The sequence below is a fragment of the Podarcis pityusensis genome, assembly GCF_964106645.2.
Source record: "Podarcis pityusensis genome assembly, chromosome: 3".
Taxonomy (NCBI): Eukaryota; Metazoa; Chordata; class Lepidosauria; order Squamata; family Lacertidae; genus Podarcis; species Podarcis pityusensis.
The window spans coordinates 36,949,384-36,974,584 of NC_138026.1; the positions used below are offsets into that span (position 1 = coordinate 36,949,384).

The 25,201-nt window shown below is 40.3% G+C and overlaps 1 protein-coding gene and 2 long non-coding RNA genes across 7 annotated transcripts in view; 1 reads left to right on the plus strand and 2 right to left on the minus strand.

Moving 5' to 3' along the window:
• FAM135A (family with sequence similarity 135 member A) overlaps positions 1 to 10,247 on the plus strand; it is a 55,573-nt gene extending 45,326 nt beyond the window's left edge. For all 5 annotated transcript variants that reach the window (XM_080997954.1, XM_080997953.1, XM_080997955.1 and 2 more), the window contains 6 exons: positions 1,592 to 1,683; positions 2,495 to 2,592; positions 4,994 to 5,145; positions 6,239 to 6,349; positions 6,769 to 6,882; positions 8,028 to 10,247. In XM_080997954.1, coding sequence (XP_080854080.1) covers positions 1,592 to 1,683; positions 2,495 to 2,592; positions 4,994 to 5,145; positions 6,239 to 6,349; positions 6,769 to 6,882; positions 8,028 to 8,233 — 773 coding nt within the window. In that variant the 3' untranslated portion in view covers positions 8,234 to 10,247. The remainder of the gene's footprint in view (positions 1 to 1,591; positions 1,684 to 2,494; positions 2,593 to 4,993; positions 5,146 to 6,238; positions 6,350 to 6,768; positions 6,883 to 8,027) is intronic.
• On the minus strand, positions 10,009 to 25,097 carry LOC308472873. The gene is made up of 2 exons (XR_013983796.1): positions 24,736 to 25,097; positions 10,009 to 11,367 (listed from the first exon to the last, which is right to left on the minus strand). It is a non-coding gene; the product is annotated as an uncharacterized lncRNA (long non-coding RNA).
• On the minus strand, positions 16,953 to 23,799 carry LOC308472841. Its single transcript, XR_013983764.1, has 3 exons — positions 18,224 to 23,799; positions 17,527 to 18,177; positions 16,953 to 17,282 (listed from the first exon to the last, which is right to left on the minus strand). It is a non-coding gene; the product is annotated as an uncharacterized lncRNA (long non-coding RNA).
• Positions 25,098 to 25,201: the final 104 nt, after the last annotated feature.

Below are 25,201 nucleotides of genomic sequence, written 5' to 3' on the forward strand. Positions count from 1 at the left end.
ACACACCATTCTACAACATTATTGTAGCTCCCCCTGCACTCAGTGCGACCGCATGGAAAGCATTTAGCACAGCATGTTAAAACTAAAAGATTTTTTCTTAATTGAATTTGATAACATTTTGAGAAGGCTTTTCCTACAACTCTCTGATCAGGCATAATTGAAAATGAGAAATGCAATGGGAAAAAGGAAGGAATGCACTTATTAATAAGAAATCACACAAGAATGATTTCACATGCAATTTAATATGCCTATTAAGTGACTTAATATTTTAAATGGAATAAGTTTAGAACCAGGCTCTGGTGCCTAATGGAGTTGTCAACTTTTCTGGCTTTTGCTGCTTCTCTACCTGTAACAAATGGTTAGTTAACATAAGCAGGGGTCATCTTGTTTCTCAGGCCCCACAATCACACCATCTGATTTCTGCACATGGTATGCTTGTTAAAGGTGAGGGTTTTAAGTGAATTGGCAAGCTTAACCTTTAAAAGTTACAATGGGGCGGGGGAGGAAGGAAATTTAGCAAATAAAGCATAGTCTCACAGTTGCTCCTAAATGTCCCTCCTTTTTCCTGAAAGCTGTCCTGTGCCTTCAAAAGCTGCCCATCAGAAATCCAGCTGCTGTGCACCTTAAAGATATCACCATGACCCAAAAATGCTTTTCAAACAGTTTTGACTTATCTCCTGTCATTCCTTCTTTCAATCTCATTTACACCTAACTTCTAACGTCGTGACATATTTGAAATGTAAACACTGGTCTGTGAGGATCTTGTCTAGTAACAAGAAGGTTCTAAACTCCCAGGGGCTAAGACTGGTCAGAAACTGTTGACTTTTTTTATATAAAAACTAAAAGTATATTGCACAACTCAAGGGTAAAAGCACATACAGTGGTACCTTGGTTTAAGAACAGCTTAGTTTATGAACAACTTGGATTAAGAATGCGGCAAACCTGGAAGTAGGTGTTTTGGTTTGTGAACTTTGCCTTGGAAGCAGAACATGTTCCACTTCTTGTTGAGTGTAAATTGAGTCCCCCGCTGCTATGGGAAAGCACGCCTTGGTTTAAGAATGCTTTGGTTTAAGAAGGGACGTCCGGAACAGATTAAGTTTGTAAACCAAGGTACAACTGTACTAGGCATTCCTGTTAACCTAAAACAAGCAGCAGATTTCCTGAAACATTCAGTACAAATGGCAGAATCTTTCTGGAAAAACAACCCAGTACAGTCAATGGAAGAAAAATGCACAGAACTTGTTAACATGGTGGAATCTCTCCACTTTTAACTTTTAACTCATTCAAAACAATCCATTTCTTACCCTTTTTAACCCAAATTTGGCATGGACCATCCTCACACTGCCAAGATTGAAAGTAATCAGTTGAGCCATTATTCTAATATAACCCATGAAACCTGCTTCCCACTATATTCTATATTTGGAAGCAAAAACAATGTTTATATTGCAGTTAGCAGATCTTTGATTTTAGTGCAGGTCTCAAACCAGAAGAATACAATTGGCACTTGTACAATGTTACGCATAAGCATTTTAACTTAACATTTTTTGAAAGTAGGCATTTCAAACACCTGATCTTCACTTCTTTATTTTAGGTAATAGTGCAGACTTAAGACTAGTAAAGACTTACATTGAACTTGGCCTTCCTGGAAGCCGTATAGATTTTCTGATGTCTGAAAGAAATCAGGTATTTGCAAGTGCTGAAAAGATTTATTGTTATTATTTCTAATTCAACACTCTATGGTTAGTTCATATAGACTGATTTATCTCTAATTACTAATCTCTTCGTAGGTTGCAAAGTTAACCTTGCAGCTGCCGCTACAATCCTGTACCTTTGAGTCCATCTCAATTAACTCAGTGGGACTTACTTATGAGTAGGCATGCATAAGATTGTACCATAGAAATAACTCTGTTTTTACTCTTCACAGAAGAGTGGTGATCTGCTAGAGTTCTCTCACTGTATGCTAATAAATGAAAATTTCATTGTGCTTTAGTGGTTTTGCTGTTAAAAGCTGTAGAACAGGCTTCCTCAACCTCGACCCTCCAGATGTTTTGAGACTACAGTTCCCATCATCCCTGACCACTGGTCCTGCTAGCTAGGGATCATGGGAGTAGTAGGCCAAAAACAAGGTTGAGGAAGCCTGCTGTAGAATTTGGAATTTTATTTTATAATGCTTTCTTTTTCTGTTGCACATAGTCATACTTCTAAGATATTTTGCCTTAGTCTTGAAAACAAAGCCTCTTAAGGAAATAGTATAGTATAGTTTTGCCTTTGTATATAAAACGTGGCTGTTTTGAGACATTTAAAGCAAACTATCCTCTGTGAGAAAACTATCCTTTGTACAAAAAGTAGCTCCCCTCCAAAAAAAAATATTTCTTTCATGGGATTACTCTTTATTATCTTTGATAGTTCTTATCTGTGATGTCAGAGCAAATGACTAAGAATTTGTTTTATCGCGAAATGACTTCATTTAGAACACTGAACTTTCCCCCCACAGAATGACACATTTGCTGATTTTGATTCAATGACAGATCGCCTTCTGGATGAAATAATACAATACATTCAAATTTACAGCCTAACAATTTCAAAAATCAGGTAACTGATCCATTTTGTGTTTTATTAGTTTTTCCGGAAGAGCCAACTGCAACTTGTAGCCATGATCTTGGGTTTTAAGGGAAGCACACATTTTGAAGAAACTACTAAGCTATATCTCCTCACACTTGATTCACGTATTACAGTTTTTTGTACATAAATTTAAGAATCAGAACGTATACTGTTACATTCATGCACATATCTCTTTTATAAATTGGAAAGCTGTGATTGCTCGTTTCCATGAGCAGAACTCTAACTGAAAAAATCTGCTCCAGTGCAGAAAGGCAACTCAGGATCTGAGCCATTGTTTTAAAATGCACCAAAAGCAGGAAACTAGCTGCAGCAGCTCTGGGAGATTTAGATGGCAACGTCCTAAAATAAGTACTGAAGTGAGTCAGTGAAACCCGGGCCATATAATACCATAATGCCATTATATAAATTTATGGTGATGGCATACTGAGAGAGTTCTAGTCACATGTCAAAAAGGATAATACTGCTGAAAAAGGGGCAACTAAAATAAATAGAAGTATTGGAGCACCTATCCTTCAAAGAAAAAGCTTATTGTACTTCAATCTTTGTCAAGGGGTTTAGGATTAAGTGAGATATGTAGTAGAGTTCTGTTGTTACAAGAGGTGATGGAAATTTGAGGGAAATGTCCTGGTCCTTCGACCAATGGAGTCACTTAAGGAAGTTTGTGATAGTGGGTTCAGGAGACAGAATTGCACCTCAAAATACTGAAATTCACTATTGCATGAAATAGGCGTCTAATCTTTTTTAAAAAAAAAGAATTGAGAGAAATTCATTGAAAATAGGTCTCTCACTCTCTTTAATATCAAATTCAAGTTTTGAGTCCTGACAGAAATGGAGCCAAAATGGGGCCACTGAGAAATAAAAGAGAGGTATCAACATGCTTGAGGGAATCAAGAGGTTTGCAGAAGTGCAAAATATTTTTAAAAAAAAATTAAGAGGAGGAAAAACAACAACAAAATGAGAACACGCTCAGCCATCATCATGTAATATTAAGTATCAGAAAATAAACCAAAAACTCAGGTCTGGGCATGGAATGGAAATCATGAGCAATGGTATGGCTGGGACCCTAAACAAGAGCACCCTTGCTTAAAATGTGAGGGTACATGTCAAAATCATTGTTTTATGTCCCATCTGCAAGTGGCTATTAGCCCTGATAGCTAATAATAGTACAGTACAGGCGTTTACTTCTTAGATCGATAGAGGCAAATTACATTATTTCCTAACCTCACTGTATTAACTCTCAAGTTTTCAGGGGAGAAATCACAACAAGGGAAAGCTGAAAAGGGTTCTGAGTACTTTGAAATCTGGGTACAAATTTATGAGGGAATGGGTAACAATAATAGATGAAATTCTGAACAAGAATAAGGAAAACATTTTGCTTAGGAACCAACACAGTCTGTTTGTGTTAACATCCAAGGAAATCATTACAAACTGCTATATCAATGGTATATGACTCCACACGGAATGAGTAAAAATTTCAGTGACCAAAAGTGTTTGAGACACAAACGCTTAAAGGCAGATACGGAACATATCTGGTGGACCTGTTGAATAATTAAAATCTTCTGGAGAGAGGTTATAAAGATAGTATCATTAATAACATTTTACGCTTTGTCATTGGACCCCCTAATAATTTTGTTAAGGTATTTAGATCCACAAATAAACCACAAAGAGTTAAGATAGTAATAGTAGCCTGCTCGAATGGTTGTCGCACAGAAATTGAAAAATAGGTGACACTACCAGCAGTGAAAAAATTGTTTACAAAAACTGGGAAGGTAGCCACAATGAACAAGCTAGTGGAATTGATCAGATTGAGAGAAGGAAGACAAGAAAGATAAATTCAGGATAAATTGAATCCTCTTACTGAATTTATGACAAATAAGTATAGCATAAATGTGGATGAATATAATAGTTTTTCTATGCGGTAAAATATTAAGTATAGCAATTATAATGCAAGTATTTATTATATGTATGTGTTTTTGCTGTCTTATGTTATTAGTGTGTGTGTGTGTGTGTGTATTTATATATTCATGAGATATAATAAAGTTATGGCGACCCATCTTAACTGTTCATCTTAAGATTCCTCTGTATTGCAGCTACAAAGGAATGCGGCCAGATTTCAATGCTGTTTGCATCTGTAATTTTACCTGCCTTCACATGCTGGCTTAGCCAAAATGGCCTTGAGAACCCAAAGGGGAGATGGGCTTAATAAGGCCTGCAGGCTGGATTCTCCTTACCACCGATTTAGAGGCATCTGCAGGAAATGTGTATTATTTGTTGCTGTTTATAGGTCATTGTTTGCACCAGTTTTCATTTGCAAACTTAAAAAATAAATAAATCACCCTCTCCCCCCCCCCCCACTTCCTGTCTTCTACAGTTTTATTGGGCATTCGTTGGGTAACCTAATAATCCGTTCAGTGCTCACAAGACCTAGGTTTAGATTTTACCTCAGCAAACTTTACACCTTCCTGTCTCTGTCTGGACCACATCTTGGTACACTCTACAACAGCAGTGCTCTTGTTAATACAGGTAAAATAGTAAATTTGTTTCATGTTGAAAGTTCAATGGATGTTTGTGTGAATACATATGTTATGCTTGCCTCTCTCTCTCTCTCTCTCTCTCTCTCTCTCTCTCGGAAATGAATGGGGAAGACAGAGTGAAATGCATCTTCTACAAACACCTGGATGTTTGGGATTTTAAAAAAGAGCTTGGCAGATAATTTTCAAAGAAGTTTTAAATTTAAGCTCTTGGTATAAATTTAGCAGTTGGCGTTCAATAGTGATCTACAGGGTATAAGACCAAGAATCTTACTAGATAAGCAGGCATTGTTAATTTCAGAAATTAAATTTCTTAACTGGAGTTCTTTAGCCCAGAGAACTATTTCAGTCCAAAAATGAAATGTTAATAAATTAGTGTTCTGATATGCCAATCAAAATTTCCTTTCTGTAATTGAAATGCCAACTCTACATAAGCAAGACTGTTCAGCGTATATGGGTAGAGAATCTGTATCTAGATACAGCAGCCAGGATTAAACAATGATAGATGGCCTTCCCTTCTTTATATTGATGGAAAGGGTAGATATAAGGCTCCTTGCTTTCTTTTCTTAAAACAGGTCTTCTCATGAATATGAGAAGGGTTGTGCATATATATACACACACACTCCTTTCTCTAAATGATCAGAAGTGTGAATATTTGCATTTTCCATTTTAAACCCTGCATAGTAAATTCTCCTATAGATATGCCTCACATTATAAATATTCTAAAATATTTTTAGAAGTGTTGAACAATAAACAACCCTAAGGTCAACGAACTGAATATTTTGAGATATATAAGGGAACCAAAATAATCCTGCAGGTCCAATGCAGGAATTTTTGTATGTATGTTTCTGTTTATGAAATTCCTTTAACACCTGTCAGCTAATTCTTCCAGTGGACTGCTGTGTACACTGATAACACATTAAAAGGATGTGAATTGTGAAATGCATAGAACATCCTTGTGATGATGTATGGAATGAACATAAATTGGGGGCTAGGTTACCAGTAACATATCACATTAAGTATTTGAGTAAATATTGTTATGATTCTGCTGTATATACTCACATGTACTGTATATAAATATACAGGTCTCTGGTTCATGCAGAAGTGGAAAAAGTCAGGGTCTTTATTGCAGTTGACCTGTCGAGATCATTCAGACCCCCGGCAAACTTTCTTGTACAAACTTAGTAAAAAGGCAGGTAAGCAATATCAAAACCTTTAAGAATATTTTGTTGCTTTTAATTAGTAATGTACTTTGAATTATACATTAGTGTGATAACTTGAAACAACTTGGATAGTCATGACCATAAAAATGCTTTTTTCTTGTACCTATGCAATCACTGATTTTCAATTAAAGCAGGTGTTCTAAAGTTTGCCTATGTCTTCTAATAATGAGGTGTGATACCAGTCCTTTTAATGCAGTAATTTATGGCACTGATAGAAAGCTTGGAATCTCAAGTAGAAGAAAGTTCATTTACATGCAACACCTGTTTTATGTTGTACCCCCCAGGAAGCTCAGTGCTACTTTACATACATTTTGGAATGAAAACTGTATGTGTTAGTTATACTGTATATTGCTTTAGATTTACCTTTTCTTTTCTTTTTTGTCTTCCCCCAGGTCTGCAGTATTTCAAAAACATAGTATTAGTAGGATCTCTACAAGATCGTTATGTCCCTTATCATTCTGCTCGTATTGAGATGTGTAAAACAGCTTTGAAGGATAAACAGACAGGTAATGGCCAGTACATAGACATCTGTGAAGCAATTTGGCGTTTATTCCTTAGACAATATTGAAGAGAATATTCCTCCATGACTCAGTTTGTGTGGTTTGTTCAGCTTAAAAGCCCTGCTGCTTGTCTTTCCATTATACAGTGGTACCTCGGGTTAAGAACTTAATTTGTTCTGGAGGTCTGTTCTTAACCTGAAACTGTTCTTAACCTGAAACACCACTTTAGCTAATGGGGCCTCCCGCTGCTGCCGCGCCATTGCTGCATGATTTCTGTTCTCATCCTGAAGCAAAGTTCTTAACCCGAGGTACTATTTCTGGGTTAGCGGAGTCTGTAACCTGAAGTGTCTGTAACCCGAGGTACCACTGTATAAGCCATTGTGGCGTAATGGTTAGAGTGTTGGACTAGGACCTGGGAGAACAGGGTTTGAATCCCCATTCAGCCATGAAATTTACTGGGTGACCTTGGGCCAGTCACCATCTCTTAGTCTACCCTACCTCACAGGATTGTTGTGTGGATGAAACGGGGGGGGGGGGGGGAGAGAGAACCATGTATACCACCTTGAGATCTTCGGAAGATAGAAGTGGTGTAGAAATGTAATACTGAAGTATGTCAGGTGTAGGCACATGACTTTTTTTAACTGTGGCATCCTTTCCCAGCTGGTCCCTGCCAAATGTTTTGGACGCAAGTCCCATCATCATCAGCCAGCTTGACCAGTGTCCAGGGATGATGGGAAGTCCAAAAACATCTGCAGGAGACTGGATTCGAGTAAAGGCTGCTCTGTGGAATGCCCTCCCTAAAGGGCCAGTTGGCCCATCTGTTGCTCACAATTGTGTAAGATAGCCAAAACTTGGCTTTTTAATCAGGCCTTTGGGCTAAACTCACTGGATTTTTTTTTTGTTCATTTGTTGCATGCATATACTGGCTTTTACAAGGCAGACAAGGTGGTTTAACTAAAATAACACCTGTTGATATGCTGGGAGGAGGGTTTGCTCTGGGTGGCTGAGGTTTTGTGTTCATGGATTGTTTTACGCTGAAGTTTTTTAATTACTGCTGTTAGACATTCTGAGGGTTGTTTGATAGGAAGCAAGAATATGAAGGTTTCAGCAGAATAAATCAATAATGCAACTTTTTATTTTTAAATATACAGGACCAATATATGCTGAAATGATCCAGAATCTGCTTCTGCCTGTTCTTCAAAACAAGGAATGCAATTTGGTTCGTTATAATGTGCATTGTGCATTGCCAAACACAGCCGATTCCCTCATTGGAAGAGCTGCACACATTGCTGTTCTGGACTCGGACATATTTTTAGAAAAGTTTTTTCTTGTTGCTGCCCTAAAATATTTCCAGTAGGAATAAACACATTGTCACAGACTTGGCTATTACCTCATTAACAGATGAATCAAATAATGTGTGATATTAAACTGTAGCTGCTGCTGCATTTTAAGAGATATTTATACTTTTTTATATGGAAGGTAATTTATATCGTCCATGTGAGGAGCTTTTTTAACATCAACTTTACTTTCTAGGTAATGTGGCTGTGCAATATTTTTTTTTAATGTTCATTTCTACTTTTTTCTATTTTTCTTATTTTGGGTACCTAATTATTTCAGAACTGAGATTTAAGCACAGTATGTAAAGTTGGTGGATTTACAGGTTCTTAGACTGCAAAAGGTCAATGTTTTTAGGAGTCTTTGGATGCCAAACAAAGTCCAAATTTTAACAAGTCTAAGAAGGTATTAAATTTGGTTGTCCTGTTTGGGATTGGAGAAAGCTGAACTGGAAAAAGCAATTGTTGGCTGCTAAAATAGCTACAATAACTGTAGGTCTGTTCAAGACCACTCTTGAGTCGCCTGTTTGTTATATCACTACATTCTAACTGTTTTCTACAGAATCATTACTGAACATGCTATGCCTGTAGAAACTACATTTTCTACTGATCTCAATAGCATGATGGTTTACATTTTCACCTTTACTACTGGAACTTTAGTTTTCATAAGCAAGCAGCAATTAAGGATTTTTGAATGTTGAAATGTGAGCTGCCTTCAAATGGAGTTTTGCAAAGTTTAATAAAATTGTTCTTCTGTCGGTTCAGTTCTTCGGTGAACCTTTTACACGGGACTTCCTTGTATGTACATTTTTAAAAAGCAAAGGTTATAAATTTCTGCAATACTTTTGTGAATATAGATTTTTAAATATTAAGTTTTATTGATAACAAACTGCTGTAAACAGAAATCAGTTGCATCTTGAAACAGAACAAGGACTGATAAACTTTAGTGATACTGTTTTTAATATACAGGAATGTTAAAGGTCTATTGAATTTTTATTGGTGCTGAACAGCATTGAGATCAATATTCTTCATTCTTTTTTACCTGTTTCCCATGGTAATGCACTTAAAGGTGAAGAAAAGGGGTGAAATTCAGTAGCGCTGTGCTGCTCACCTAGATCCAGTGGAAGCATCCATTGATGCAATAGGAGGAGGGATAATCCCCCTCCCTGTTGCAGCCCACCACCACCTTCCATGCTGTTCTGTGCAGCGTCTCAACCCTCTGAAACATTTTTCTTGGGGGAGGGGGCATACAGGAGGGTGCAGCAGGAAAGGGAATCCCCGCCCCTTCTTACATCGGCAGATGCCTCCTGTGGATCAAAAGTGATTTCATGAGTAAAATGGCAGCACTGGATTTTACCCAAGGTCTTATGTATTCGCTAACTGTAAGGAACAGATTTTCTGAAATTATAAATTTGTTGTATATCTAGTGCATGTTTATTTTTTAGCATTGTGGTATTGCATCTGGTGTTAATAAATTGAGCAAACTTCTAATAGATGCAGAGAGAAAGCAATGTTTTGCTTTTTTCAAAGTGCTGAGGAATATATATAGTTTCTAGTAAGCAAGGTCACAGTTTGTTGCTTATACTTAACATTGCAAACACTCCACTCAGCTTTTATATACCTTCAACTCTGTTGTTTTTGAATGGCTCTGTTGAAACTTGTTTTTCTGCGTCGTTCAAACATTTGCAAAATGTCCCGCAGTGAATTGTTCCATAGGTGGTATTTGTTTCTAATTTTGTGGACTAATCTACAATTGTTAGCTGCACTTTTTATTTTATTTTTTATTTTTACAAGAGATGTCTTTTTAATAGACATTGCTGCTTGTTCATTTTACCTGTTGCACTAATAACCCAATCTCATGCATATTTCCTCAGAAGTAAATCCCACTGAGTTCAGAAGGAGTTACTCTTGAATTAGTGTGCATAGGAATGCACCATTATCTATTACCAGGTGTGATGGCTATGCGTACTTATGCATATTGATTCACAAAAATATATGGCTCCTTGTATGTGCATTAAATGAATGGTTCTAAGAGTGCATTTTTTCCATTGTTCGCTTCTTGGGAAGTAATGCACCACAATTCTCATGCTAAGTGTAGGCAACTTAGACTTAAGCCTAAGATGATACTTAAGGGTGGGGGATGTCTGCTAGAAGCAGCAGGCTGTACATGAACGTGCTTGTGGATTCTCCATTCCCCTCTTCCACTTTTAGGTTTAATTTCTGCGACTTAATTTTTTCATACTGCTGTGTTCTGCACACGAGAAATCTCTTGAACCTCTGAGGTTGTGTTCAACTAAGACATAATCAGAAGTAGACATCATTGGACTCCGGTTAGTCACAGCTAACTATTAAGTTCATTGATTTCAGTGGATCAGCTCTGAGTATGACCTAGATAGATACAACCCATTATTGGCTGATGCTCAACAACTTAGTACTGCACTGTGAACATTGTTTGTAGCAGCAGCTGCTGACAGGGAACCTGGCCTCCCAGCAGCAGCATTGTGGCTGTATGCCAGAGCAGGATGGTAGCAAGGGCAGTGCAGTGTAGGTGTACCTGTGGGAATGCCAGATTGACTTTGCTGGTGAACCTCATCACTGTCCCAGTATGTGGCAGAAATGCTGCTGCTGAGAGGCTGGGTCTGCATTGGTGCTGCTCCTGGTCTGTGATTGCAAATAGTACATTTACTAGTGCAGTGTGTGCAGCTGTAGTAGAAGATAGGATTCATTGCATGTTTGATCTTTTCAGTCTCTTTGTGATCTCTGTGGTTCGGAGTATTAGCAGGCATACAGCCACAATTTAATGTACAGTGGTACCCCGGGTTACATATGCTTCAGGTTACATACGCTTCAGGTTACAGACTCCGCTAACCCAGAAATAGTGCTTCAGGATAAGAACAGAAATCGGGCTCCGGCAGCGCGGCGGCAGCAGGAGGCCCCATTAGCTAAAGTGGTGCTTCAGGTTAAGAACGGACCTCCGGAACGAATTAAGTACTTAATCCGAGGTACCACTGTATTTGAAAGTAATATGGTGGTACTACTTCAAACGTTTGCATCCACATATATACACTTTTTACTTACCTTCACAACTCTGTAGTTCACTCTTATTCTCATTCTGTATATGGACGACTAAGGCAGAGATTCAACAGCAGGCCTTGGGCTGTGGTAGAAGATACAAGCCCCAACATTTGTTCAGATTGGCCCTGATCAAACTCTAATTGTACATCGTTGTAAACAGATACAATCGGCAGTTTACTGGGGGCTTGATAACATTGTGATCCGAGTATACATTAGTCCTTTGCCTGGATATTTCCCACTGGCTTGAGGCAGCTGCTTTTATTACAGAAGACAGAGTAACATGATCCCATTTTAATACCTTTGCTGAGTTTTAACAATATTGCTTTCTAGGATGCTCAAGCTGAAATTTTCTCCTATAAGAACACCATGCTTGTAAAATTTAGTCTTTTTTTCTTCCTAAAAGCAGTAAATAATAAATAAGCTATCTCCATCACCATTTTGCTACTGATAGCAAAGTTGTTTACTGATACAAGAATACTTGTTTACTGATACTGTTAATTCTGCTTTAGGCTCCTGTTTCCTTTTTCAGTTCATTTAAGAGTACAAAAGATACTACTAATGCATCTGCTGAGAAGGGTAGATTTACTTGACTATAAGGATCACTATCACATAGTTGCATTGTGGTCACAATTTCTGTACGTGTTTAATTGTTCCATCTGTACCTTATCTAGCCCCAGTGTTATAGCTTGTTCTGCAATTCTTCCACTAGAGGTTTGCAGCCTAGCTATTTCCTTTCCAGGTAGTATTATGCAACTGTGTATAGCTAGAACTGGACCAAGGCCAGCAGGAAATAATGAGTTCATTGATTAAGAGTTTTCTGGCTTCTCATTTCACTTAAAAGGCTTGTGTTTCATTCTTTTTTGGCTGTAGCCATTCAAATGATGTACTGGCACCGTAATAACTGTCATTTAGTCTACTTTCTCTTTGGTGCCATTCACTCAAGAGAGAAAGAGCCACTCCTTGCAGTTATTTTCCTAGGACGTTTTTATCTCATTGCCATCCCTTCCATCAATTCCATAATTAATTTCATTCTAATAGTAGGCAAAGTCCTCACTTCTGAGCACTGGTGTTGTTCCACGGTTCTAAGATCACAGTTTGTTGTTATAGTTATCCTTAAATGTGCAAGGGAAATGTTCACCACTTTTACCCTTCCTGAGGATGGCGGTGTGTCTTAAAAAGCAACTGCTTCATGTTGAAGTGGTTTTGAGTATTCCTCAATATTCACAGTATACAGATCCAAAATATTGATTGTAGAGACCAATAAAAGCAAACCTGTGTGCAACTCCACCTTTATACATGTACTCAGACCTACTATTGCAGAAACCTCCTCCTTTCAGCTGTGAGAATGATAGTATGATAGAATGATAGTATTCTTGCTAAATTATTGTCCCCACTATGTATAATTTTATTCCTCTGTTTTATTATGCTATTTCTGTCCCTTGTATGCTCCCTAGTCTGAGGATGATCAGGAATCCCATCTATATTACTACCAAGATAAACAAGGAACATTACCATCTTAAAGTTGCCAACTGAACTGGGGCCAAAGAGAAAGGTCCCTGGCGCTAGGTATGCCTACCTGAGGGGAGCTTTCCACAACCAGTAATCATGATTGAATGCTGAACTTGTAACTGTTACCATAAAGCACCAATGCTGCAGCAAGCAAAGGCTTTAGCAGCTCAGCCAGCTGCTTGTGGCTGGAAAGCCAGACAGGATGTTTGTGACTGTTGCCATGGGAACAAAGGGGCAGTCCATTCTGTACTGAGCACCGGATGTTAGCTCAGTGTGTGTGTGTCATATGACCCGTACTGGATGTACTTGGGAGGAGTTTTCTCCTTGCTGTTGTTGAGTGCAGACATGATTCTCTGTACTGATGTAAGAGGCAGAAATAAATGATGTAAATAGTTTTCTGTCTGCTTCTTTCCCCTCCCTGGGGACACCAAAGGGGAGAGAGGTAGAACGGTGTGTTCCTCTCATACATCTGAGAAGAATCGCCGGACCTCGCCTGCTTATCAGCAGAGGTTGGGAGACGCGGGGAGGTCGACAGGAATATCTGCCGGTGCCTACGCTTGTGGCACATTCCTCTGACCCAGGCAGAATTCCAACAGTGGCAGCCTTCGGATGGTTGCGATTCATCGAACATCTGCATGAGAGGCTGATGGATTGTCCTCCTCTGCTCCAAGGAGGAAGGAAAGCGTCTGAAAGAAGCCAGAGGCTCCACAGACAGCTGATGGAAAGAAGAGGTGTTTTCCAGAGCAACAAAGTTCAAGGTATGCTGCATTTCGGGCTAAAAGTGTGAACGCAGGAAGATTAATTCCCTGGTTCACGGAGCTGCGTTTCAAAGAAAACAAAAGCTCCGGGAGAAGAAGCCTGCATTCCACAAATTTTTGTGGTAGATAAGAAGTCCTATTGAAATGCATTGTTGCTAGGCAACGGAAAGTTGGAAAGTTACTGGCAAAGGGGCTGGACTGTAAGCCTGGGAAAGCGAAACAAAACAAGAGAATGTTTTGGCTACAAGGTTTACGAGCTCTTGGAAGGGACTTTTCAATAGCAGCCTGAGTTTAGCTGCCAGGTGCAAAAAGCACAAACAATTTGCAGTTTGCTGCGTGAGAAAGGAAAAAACGACTGTTGGATTTTACAGTTTGTTTGACATTGTGAGCTGGAGGCTTGGCTTCAAGATGGATGCCAAGAAAGGAGGTTTGCCTTGCCCTCCTTCCTTGACCAATGACAATTATTCATCTTGGTCTGTAAAGATGAAGGCCCTGCTGCAGAATCAGAGGCTTTTTGATGTAATTGAAAACCCCATCCCTGCAGCACCAACCAGAGGTTGGGAGTCACGGAATGTAAGGGCCAGGACTGCTATAATTCTGTGTGTCTCAGATGATCAGTTGGTGCATGTTCAGCATTTAGAAAATGCGAAAGAGGTATGGGACACGCTGCGTACAACGCATCAGAGAGATGCTGGTTCTTCAGCGTTGCTGTATTTTGAGAAATTGACCAATCTGAGACTTGCGCCTGATGGAGATGTTCAAGCGCACCTGACAGAAATGAAGTTTCTGCGTCAACAGATGGTGGAACGCAATTTCCGTCTTCAGGAGGAAGTGTTTTGCTTCATGATGATAAACAGCCTTAGTCGCACCTACAAGGTTGTTGCCAGTCAGCTTGGTTCCCTACCGGCCGCGCAGCTGACCGCGGAGAGAGTTTGTGCTGTGGTCCTGAATGAACACGACAGACTTGCTGCACTGGAAGAAAAAGACAGGGGGAGGGAAGAACAGAGTTCTAATTCCCCCACTGCTGATGCTACTGGAGAGCATGGAGTAGCATTGAGTGCTGTCCGATGCTACAATTGTGGACAGACTGGGCATCTACAGCGAAACTGTAAGAAGCCGCGCCAGTCAAGAGGAGCAAAGAGCAGCTCTACGAAGCCTCAGGCGTCAGGCAAAAGCCGTACCAAGTGCCAGGTGAAACCTGCAAAGGCTATGATGGCGAAAGGAGCCACGCCAGATGTTGGGAACTCGTTCATAATTGACACGGGCGCAACGGTTCATATGTGCCCGCACAGAGGACTGTTTTCGACGTTGAAGAAGCAAAGCTTCACTGTGAAACAGGCCAACGGTCAGGAGTTGGAAGCGACTGGAATTGGGACTGTGTATCTTGAGAGTCTGAACTTGACTATAAGCGATGTTTACCTGGTTCCAGAACTGAGATTTAATCTGCTGAGCGTGTCGCAGATTGCAAAGAAAGGACTGAAACTGTCCTATGATGCTAAAAGCTGCAAGATCTACAAAGATGGAGAACTGTTTCTTACTGCCAAAGAGAAAGATGGACTGTATTTGTTGACTTTTGATCAAAGTGATTACATGAAATGTAATTCTTCTGTTTCTAACGAAATCTCTCTTGCAGGGGTGACCAAGACCAGTGTGAGCACCAGGAAGGTGACTAAGACCAGGAAGGTCGACAGAGCATTTCAGCGGGTGTATGCTGATGTGATTGGTCCTCTAGAACCATCTAGAGGCGGTGCAAAGTATTACCTTTTGTGTGTGGATTGTTTCACTAATTATTCTTGGGTTTATATGATGGAGAAACCGCAAGAAACTTTAGAAAAGTTTCAGGAGTTTTGTGACAAGGTTAAAAATATGCATGATGCTAACATTGATTGTCTTTTCACAGATGAGAAGCCAATTTTTCTGTTACAGAAGTTTCAGAAGTTCCTGGATGGAGAAGGGATAGACCACAAAGTGGCTGTTTCGACCGAAGCATGGAAGAAATGTGTCTGTGTAAAAGTGAACAAAGAATTGCAAAAGGGGATGAATGCGCAATTGCTGAGTTCACATTTACCACATGAATATTGGGCCGAATCGCTAGCGTCCTATCTTCATGTGTGGTTGAGAAAAGTCTCAACAGAGTTGGGATGTTCTCCTTTTGAGAAGCTGTTCAATAGAAAACCTTCTGTTGCCTATTTTAAGGTTTTCGGGTCTCATGTGAGAACAGAAGCTCCAGGTGGTGTAAAGAATGCCAGAGGCATTTTTGTGGGTTATGAAAAGGGTCTCTACAGAGTAATTTTGTCTGAATCTGGTCAGGTGATTCTCACAAAGTTCCTAGAGAGTGCTCCAGAGCGGGAGCGGGTTGTAGAACAAACTTTTCCCACAGGACACGATTCAGATGATGATGATGAGTTTGATCTTATTGAGTTCAGTAGTACTGATGATGACAGCGATAGCTCAGACAGCTCAGTTGTCACAGTCATTGAGAGGAAATCTCACACAATGGATAGACCTTCACAGGTGAAGGAAGAACCACTGATTGCTACTGGTTCTCAACAGAGTCCAAAGGTTGAACCAGTGAGCACAGAGGATCAGAACCTCATACGCAGGTCTGAGAGAGCAACGAAGGGTGTACCACCCAAGAAGTATTCAAAGGAGTTTGCTAACCTTGCATATGTTGCTATTGTAAACGACCAAGGACAGATTGAAGCTGTGTCTGAGTCAGAGACAAAGGCACAACAGAGAGTTGTTAACCGAGGTAATGAGAAGTCACACAACCAGAGAGGTACATTGGTTAAACCAGTGGCGGGTAGTTCCAAGGGTGGAACTGAAACAACAGGGGAATGTTATAAATATAACAACTGTTTGTTTTCTTCTCTGGATGACGCTTTGCTCGCAGCACACATTGATACTTTAGGGGGAGTATGTTACCATAAAGCACCAATGCTGCAGCAAGCAAAGGCTTTAGCAGCTCAGCCAGCTGCTTGTGGCTGGAAAGCCAGACAGGATGTTTGTGACTGTTGCCATGGGAACAAAGGGGCAGTCCATTCTGTACTGAGCACCGGATGTTAGCTCAGTGTGTGTGTGTCATATGACCCGTACTGGATGTACTTGGGAGGAGTTTTCTCCTTGCTGTTGTTGAGTGCAGACATGATTCTCTGTACTGATGTAAGAGGCAGAAATAAATGATGTAAATAGTTTTCTGTCTGCTTCTTTCCCCTCCCTGGGGACACCAAAGGGGAGAGAGGAAGAACGGTGTGTTCCTCTCATACATCTGAGAAGAATCGCCGGACCTCGCCTGCTTATCAGCAGAGGTTGGGAGACGCGGGGAGGTCGACAGGAATATCTGCCGGTGCCTACGCTTGTGGCACATTCCTCTGACCCAGGCAGAATTCCAACAGTAACTGCTCATGTCTTGGTCCCACTCTGTGGTTCTCAGGTGTTCTAGAGGTGGCAAAAGTCACCGCTTTTCTAGTGACCCTGGGGTTCTGCTCGTTCACAAGCTGTAGAGTCGACGGAAGTAAACCGGTAATGTGACTTCTTACTGTGAATGTGAAATGAAAACCTGCAATAGTTTTTAAGTTTCTGACACTTAGGATGTTAAAAAAGGGGTGAGATGTGGTGAGCTTAGGTCAAAATGCTACAGTTTGTTTTTGACGGTCTTGCAAACGTCCAAAGTCACTCCAAAAAAGAAATTCAGAACAGCTGCCACTCTTAGCAGTGTGACTTCTCAGTTCTCAGTACAGTGGTACCTCAGGTTACATACACTTCAGGTTACATACGCTTCAGGTTACACACTCTGCTAACCCAGAAATAGTGCTTCAGGTTAAGAACTTTGCTTCAGGATAAGAACAGAAATCGGGCTCCAGCAGCGCAGTTGCAGCAGGAGGCCCCATTAGCTAAAGTGGTGCTTCAGGTTAAGAACAGTTTCAGATTAAGAACGGAACTCCGGAACGAATTAAGTACTTAACCCGAGGTACCACTGTATCAGATTTGACTGGGTTGTGTTTTTTTAATGATGTAAAGTTTGGTTGTGCAAGTGTTTTCTCCCCAGTTAATATCTGTTGTATCAGGTGATGTAGATAATTACGTGTTGCCCATTCACTTGTACTTAAACCCAACTCTTCTGTGGGCTCATGGAGGAAGCAGAAAGCATTAAGTCAAGAGTCCCGGTCAAACAGGGAGTATAAAAGACCTTGGACAGCTCCAGAGGACCCTGCTAAGGCAGCTACCTGAGATGTTGTCTTTTCAGGGAGCTAGAGCCAACTGAAGCCTATGTAGTCTGATTTGACCTACGATGTCTTAGCTCAGAAGGAGAAGAAACTACCTTGCAAGGTAAGAAGAACTTTAAATCCCTTTGTTTTTACTCCCCATTACAGCACTGAGGTCAGAGGAATGCCTTATTCCCTAGTACCACTGAGGGGAACAGAAATGCCAGAAACAAGACACATACACACACAGCCGGTTTTGTCTGACTGCCTGAGTGTGATCTGCTGAGTGTATTTGTGTCTGTCTTTGTGTATCAGTGTGTGCGGTCTGTGTATACGTGATGTGCCAGTATGCCTACTTTAGGCACGCAGCACTTGGAGGAGTGGCTGTCTGATAGGAGTGAGCCAGCAGTAAATCACACCCTGCACATTAGAGTTAACTCCTTATGAGCAAGAACAGAATCTGCACAGACCTGGCAGAGTGTCAGGCCTAATGAGCACAGGTACCATAGCTGTCAACTTTTCCCTTTTCTTGCGAGGAATCCTATCCAGAATAAGGGAATTTCCCTTTAAAAAAGGGAAATGTTGACAGCTATGACAGGTACTAATCCCCAATAGGTCTTCCCCATGGATCAGTTGTCAAGACTAAAGGACCCCACCTCCCCACAGCCGTCTTATGTCTCCTCTCCAGAATTTCCCCCCAAGCAATTGGAGACTGTCTGCATGCCTGTCTTTGCTCCTCCTGTTTCATGCTTCTTCTGGTTCTGGGAAACCAGTGGGGAGTGGAGCTTGTCGCAGGAGGAGGGGGAGACACCGTTGACTCTTCACCAGCCTGACTCATCTCTGCCTCTTGGCCTCCCTCCCATTCACCTGCTTTAGCTTCTGCCTCTGATTCTGGACCTCTCTCTGTCACAGACTCTCCCAGCTCACTAAGCCCTGTTATACCTTCAGCTTCCAACACCTCTTCCCAGTCTTCTCCTTGTTGACCACTCCTTGTTGTCCCACCACCACTCCCCAGGCTCTAAGCCTTCTTCCCTTGGTTGATTCCCAGCTGGTTCCTCCCACCATTCTTCTGTTTCCAAACAGTCCATGACACTCCTTTATTGTGGCCTTTGGGCTGACAAAAAGCCATTCCAGTACTCCCCCTTTAAATCATTCTATGGACATTTTTCTGACTAATTAAGCTACTATATATTTTGGAAAGTGACTTATCCATCTTTATCTGTTCTGTGTAAGTTTGGATGCCTCTCAGGATAACCATTGCCAAACTTGGCACAAAGGTGGCCAACATTTTCAGTCAAGATGGTATACTGAAATGTGACTTTGGTATGACTGTGCCCTAATTTGGGCATGACTGATCCAAACTACTCCAATTTGGATGCCACTGAAGATACTGTCTCTTTATTTGGCAGGGCATTGCCAAATTTGACGTGATGGGCCCAAGCTGTTTTAGATTTCCCCTATGATTTCCTGTTGTGCCAAGTTTCATTTTTACAGTTTATGAAAAAATTGGGCACATAACTGCAAATAGTCATTAATCTGAACCAAGTAGCTATTGATTTGATGTAATATATTTTTTCTTTTGAAAAAGTTTATGTATTTTTCACAGACTAATAAACTGAAACAAACTAATGGCCCCCTACTCCCTTCTCTGTCTGGAAAATACTCATTAGGTAAGAAGATGGAGAAGTGGGTTCTTGTCTATGCTGTGGTGATGAAGAGCGGAGTGAAGTGCAATAACACTAAGCAAGCCATTTTGTACTTCAGTAACCGTAATTTCTGCAGCTGTTACAAACACTTAAGTATATATGCCATTGAACAAGGAATGAATTTTTGGCCATTAAGTGCTGTCTTTTGCAATGCCAGTGGGATTCCTTTCTATCCTGAACAGCAAACCCCAGTAAATAATGCTTATGACTCAACATATTATATATAGCATCACAGATTGTTCTAGTTTGCCTTTGCTATGGCAATACATTTTATGGCACTAAAAAGCTCCAACGCTTAAGTTTAAGTTAATGAAGCTCATCTGTGTTAAAACTCTATATTCACACTTAACTTGGTGCCAACTGGAGCTTAGGTTGAAAAATCTGAAATTTATTGTTTTAGCTAGTAATAAAAGTTGCTCATTTAAGTGCTGCCGGTCTAACAAACCAAAGAACTGAAAGTTTCTTCAGAAGTGGAATATTTCAGAAAGAAATATATTTGAAATTAGCAGGAGACCTTGAGCTAGTTTCTAATAGTATGTGGCTAGCTCACTCCACTAAAACTGCCTTATTTATTGGCAGTACAAGATTTAATTGCTTACAGAAACAACAGAGGTCAAAGACTGGAGTTATTTGGAAGTCAAACATGAGATAAGGCTCCCTTCTATTTTGAAGAACTAGGAAGGTGAGGTTGTGTCTCTTCAGCTCTCTTATTTGTGGATGAAAGTTTCTATTACGTTATTTTAATGTAACTATGGAAATGAGCATATAATAAAAGCACAAATGAAAATCCATTTGGATCTCTGATTTGTAACTGACAGCCTGCTCCGCAGGAAGATAACACCGTGGCTGTTTAAACGGGGTAATATGTTTGACACGTCGGCTAAATCTGAGTGTTTGGATTTAAGGTTCAGTGGAGTTAGAGAATGTGCAGTATAAATAAGGGGACAAGTGATGGCAACCAGCCAGTAGTCTCCAGGCAACCAAGAGAAATGACTGGTGAAAAGTTGAGGGGAAGGCAGTGTTTTGGTGTGACTGAGGTAACAAGACTGACGAGGAGAGAGGAGGGGCCCTGTGTAAAAGAATGAGGCAAAAGAGAAATGTGTCTGTGTGGGTGGCTGCCAAGAAGGTCCAGGTTTCAAAGAAACAAGCTTTCTTGATATATATTTTTAATATGGATTATTGCTTTTAATTGCTAGTTGCTCTTGAGAGTTCTTTGAGAATGAGGAGGGGAGTATAAATATTTCTTTATTTATTTATTTAACTAACTAACTAACTAACTAACTAACTAACTAACACAAGTGATAAGCATCTTGATAAATTCTGAGGAATCCTTGAGTGCTCTGAGAAAAGAAAATCCCTCCAGGGGTCAGGAGGGAAGGACTGATGGAAGAAGGATTCTGGTTGACCCAAAATAACCCCTCTTGTGGAGGAGCTCTAGAGTGTGTTTGTATAGAGAGAATGTGTCTGTATTAGTGAGCTGTATGAGACTGCAGCCGAGTGGTTTTAAGATTTTAATTTGTAAATTATGATATGAGGGGGATTGGTTTAAACCTTGCTAAGTGTGGGGTTGTTGCTCTTTCCACTCTCTCCCCTGCTGTTCTCTGTGTATTTTTAGTATACTCCGGTTTTTAATTTTGTCTGTATACATCAAGGTTATAGTGAGATTAATATAAGCTCAGAACTACCGCAGAATCATGTTATTCTTGCCAGAATGGGCTGGTTGCATGGGATAAAGGAGCACTATAAAAACTGAACTGTTTCTCAATTTCTTTCACCAAGTGCTAATTATTCACACTTCAGATGTGTAGGGAAGCTCAACATTTTAGGTTGTGCATTGTGTGACCTTTGCAATCCCAAACTGGTGAAAAGAAGAGGGAGAAAGCTAAAAGTAGAACACCACTGAAAGGAAAATATATCAGTATTGTATATTTTTTAAATGTAATTTGAAGATTACAAATCTTTTTTTGCAATTTAGTTGCAAAAGGGAGTTAAAATTAGATGAGCTATTAGATTAAGATATGTAAATCACTGGAAATTATGAACAAAGTACAACATTTTAGTTCAAAACTACAGTCTCTCTTTTTGGGGACTGTATGTTTCTCTCCCCTCCCCCATAAAATACACATTGATGCTTGTTTTGCAGAAGTCAGAATCTTTCCTCAGTGTAGTACGTCCATTGTTGAGACACTCCGTCATTCAACTCTATCCCAAAGTGCAATATCAAAATACTAACTTAAGGAAGTTCACAGAAAGCTTTCTGTCTCTCCCACTGCAATCACCTGTGCCTCTACAAAGGGTCAGGGGACCTCCTGAACAGTGTGGGACAAGATACAAAAGGCTACTGGAAGAAGAGTTGCTCCAAATTGGGTGGAATTTCACCCTATTTGGGGCAACTCATCCCTCCATCAACAGTGCCCCATTAAAATACTAAATCAGATCATTTGAAAACAGGCTTTTTAGTGGGTAGGTGCATGTGGTTGCAGAAGGAAAGCATACAGGAAATGTTCATTTCATTTAAGTTTCTCTGGAAACCAAATCACTGCTTACAATGCGTTTAAAACCTCTGGAATGCAGTTGTGCTATTGGCTCTTCTATCTTGCGGGGATGATCAGTGACATTGGGGAAATTTGCTACCATGGCTAAGCATCTTTTTTTTTAATGGCACACCCTGGCCCACAATTCAGTACATGTGTCTTATTGGTTGCTGTTCCTACTTTTAATTGGAACAATAGCTAACGGTGTGGACATTACAATATGGAAGCACACAACCATTGCTCCTATTAACACCGTGTGTTGTGTGGAAGGAGATTAGAGAAAATTAAGGAAAAGCTGCAGGAGATATACCTAAACACTAAAGTCAACCATGAGTTAGCAAAGGAGATAGCCATGGCGACAACTACAATCAAGTGCCATTGCAAAGTCCATGCAGTGAGATTATTGACTATAAAAGACTCAGGTGTGTCCTCTAGCAGAAACCACTTGTTTTAATAAGTAGGCAGTAAGCAGATCACTGAGCTGCTTTCTGTTTGTGTGTTGTGCTTTTGCATATGATTGAACCAACATTTGTGCAAGATTTGGTGTAAAGGAAATCAGAAGGAATTCTCCTTGTATATCCTCCCTGTTCAAATCAGAATGAAGGCTCAGTAAAGACCCAGCATAATCTAAGATCTGCATAAACTTTGTGCAAGCAAATTAGGGTGAATGCTCAAGGAGAAGGTTAGTGAAATCCTAGGACTGCAAAACAAGGAATGTGTCAGACCATAATACATGGCTGATAAACTGCATTTGATCATTTTCTGCAGGTTGTGTTGAATACTGCACCTACGATCAAACATCTTTAATTCATTTGGGAAATGTACACCACTCTGGTGAAAGGATTATAGATACATACTGTATGTAGTCTAAGAGTTAAAGTTAGAGAAAGAGGGGGGAAATGTTTGTCTGCATTCTGACTTCTAAGATCCTTAGCAGGCATTAGAGCTTTGTTGGTAAAATACATCTCTGATGGCAGCACAAGAGTAAATGAGAGAGAAATTGCTGAGTTTTAGTTATGCCATTTAGATTAATGGTTTTGCAACTCTTGTTGTGACATGACCTGCTAAGTTTATAGCATTTTGTTGCAGTTACTCATTTTAGCAAGCAAATAACAATGCCCTGGTTAATACCGGGCTATTATTAGGAGTGCTGCATTAACAATAAAATGAAAACAGGGCTTCTAATCTAAATGATGGTGACATTTGAAGCATTTTTGTGTCAGCCCGGGAAAGAAAATGCCTTGACAAAACGTTTGTTTCAACACTTTCTGCTTCAGTAGTGTTTTATCTCTGTAAAATATAATCCTGCCATACTGCCTGTCAATTATATTCTCACCACAAAAAGCTTAGTAAATATATAATGCACACAGAATAGCTATAGGCAACTGTATCAGGCAGTAACTTACAGGGGCAAACAAGACAACCCTGTACAGAGTAATCCTATACACGAGAAGCTGGTGTAAAGCAAACTGGTGTAAAGTTACACCACATCCATCTTCTAAGTGTGGAAGAGGGGAAAACAAGCCTTTAAAATAGTGTTTTGAGTTACACCGCCTTTTTTGTGACTTAATTTACAGTGAGTTGCCACGTCACATGACGGAGCTGAATAGGCTTCAGATAGGGTCTACACTAGCTAAAGATCCACCAGGGTCAGATTAGCCAGCTGGGTCATGTCTGAGGTGGGATGGGGAGATAAGCCAGCATATCTCTGGCTAAGCAGAGGATGAAGGAGTTACTGTATTTTTCCATGTATAAGACAATATTTCCTCCCAAATTTTTAAAGTCTAAAATTGGGGGTCGTCTTATACGCAGAATGTTGCAATTAAATATATAAATAAATACATGCCGCCATCCATATTCTCTCCCCCCAGCCTCCCCTCACTACATGTCAAACCCTGGTCTGGTACTCCTCCCTCCCAGCAGCCCCCACTCTGGGCATTGTCCCTTCCACCTGGTTCCCACAGCCGCCCCCTGGCTACCCAAGACCCCCCCACCCCCCCAGCACACTCACTCAGGAAGCTCTGGCAGTCGCAGCTCCTTGATCAGCGTCCACATCTGCCGGCGCTCATGGAGTAAATACGGTACATACCGTAAATACTGAGACGAAAGCGCACCACCCAGGCGGGAGAGCTGGAGCTTGCAGCTACAGTGAAGTTACACTGAGCTGGCAGGAGCAGCTGCCATTACACAGCTTGCCTCGCTGTTTGATGTTTAAATATACGGTACTAAATATACCAGTGTTTTGAATATTTAATAAAATATCAAAGTTGTTTTGCTTGGTGTTTAAAATGTTTATTTCTTAATTTTGAGCTCAAAAAATAGCGGGCGTCTTATATGTGGGGGTGTCTTATACATGGAAAAATACAGTGAACAGGTATTGCCCAGCTCAGCTAGGAACCTCCTGACTCAGCTGGAAATCTGCTGAATCCTAACCTGTTCATCCTGGTGGAGTTTGCTACAGGATCGATCCCAAAGTGAACGGACTTGTTTAATCATGCCTGAACCCTTCTCATCTCAATGAAAACGTTCCCTGGATACCAGGGAAGCGAAGGCACAGTAAAACTCTCACCATGGAGGTGGATGCAACAGATGACCAGCTCCCCATGTAATCGTACACTCAACAAGTTACAAACTTGATAAATTGTTCTGTATACACCCATACTATATGTATATACTATATTATATGTAGCAGGTTATAAAAACTGCTGCAAACTAGCATAGCACACCTAAATAGTTACCTCTGTCATTTTTCACTAGAACTTCTCAATCTGGGGGCCTCTGTTACGCCATCTATGCATTTAAGCAGGATTGGAATTTAAAGGAAAGAGGCATTCTTGGTGACTGCCAGCATCGTAACTTTGGAACCAAATACCTTCACCAAAGCCTGTGCATTTTCTGGAAATAGTGTAAGACCATTCAGATTGCTTTATGGTGGCCAGACATACGAATAAAGATGGTTAGGGCTAAATAATTAGCACATTGCTACTCATCCTGAGCCACTGATATGGATAAATGTATAATTTAATTTTGATTGTGACCCATCCCAGCTTTGCACAGTGCATTTGCTGCTACATATGTCTGATTACTATAGTAGTGACCTCTACTTCTTTGCCACTATGATGTCATCTGCTTGGTCATAATGATTGTGCATCATAATTTAGATTCATTACACTGCCCTTGTTCAAGTAAATATGTAATTTCTTG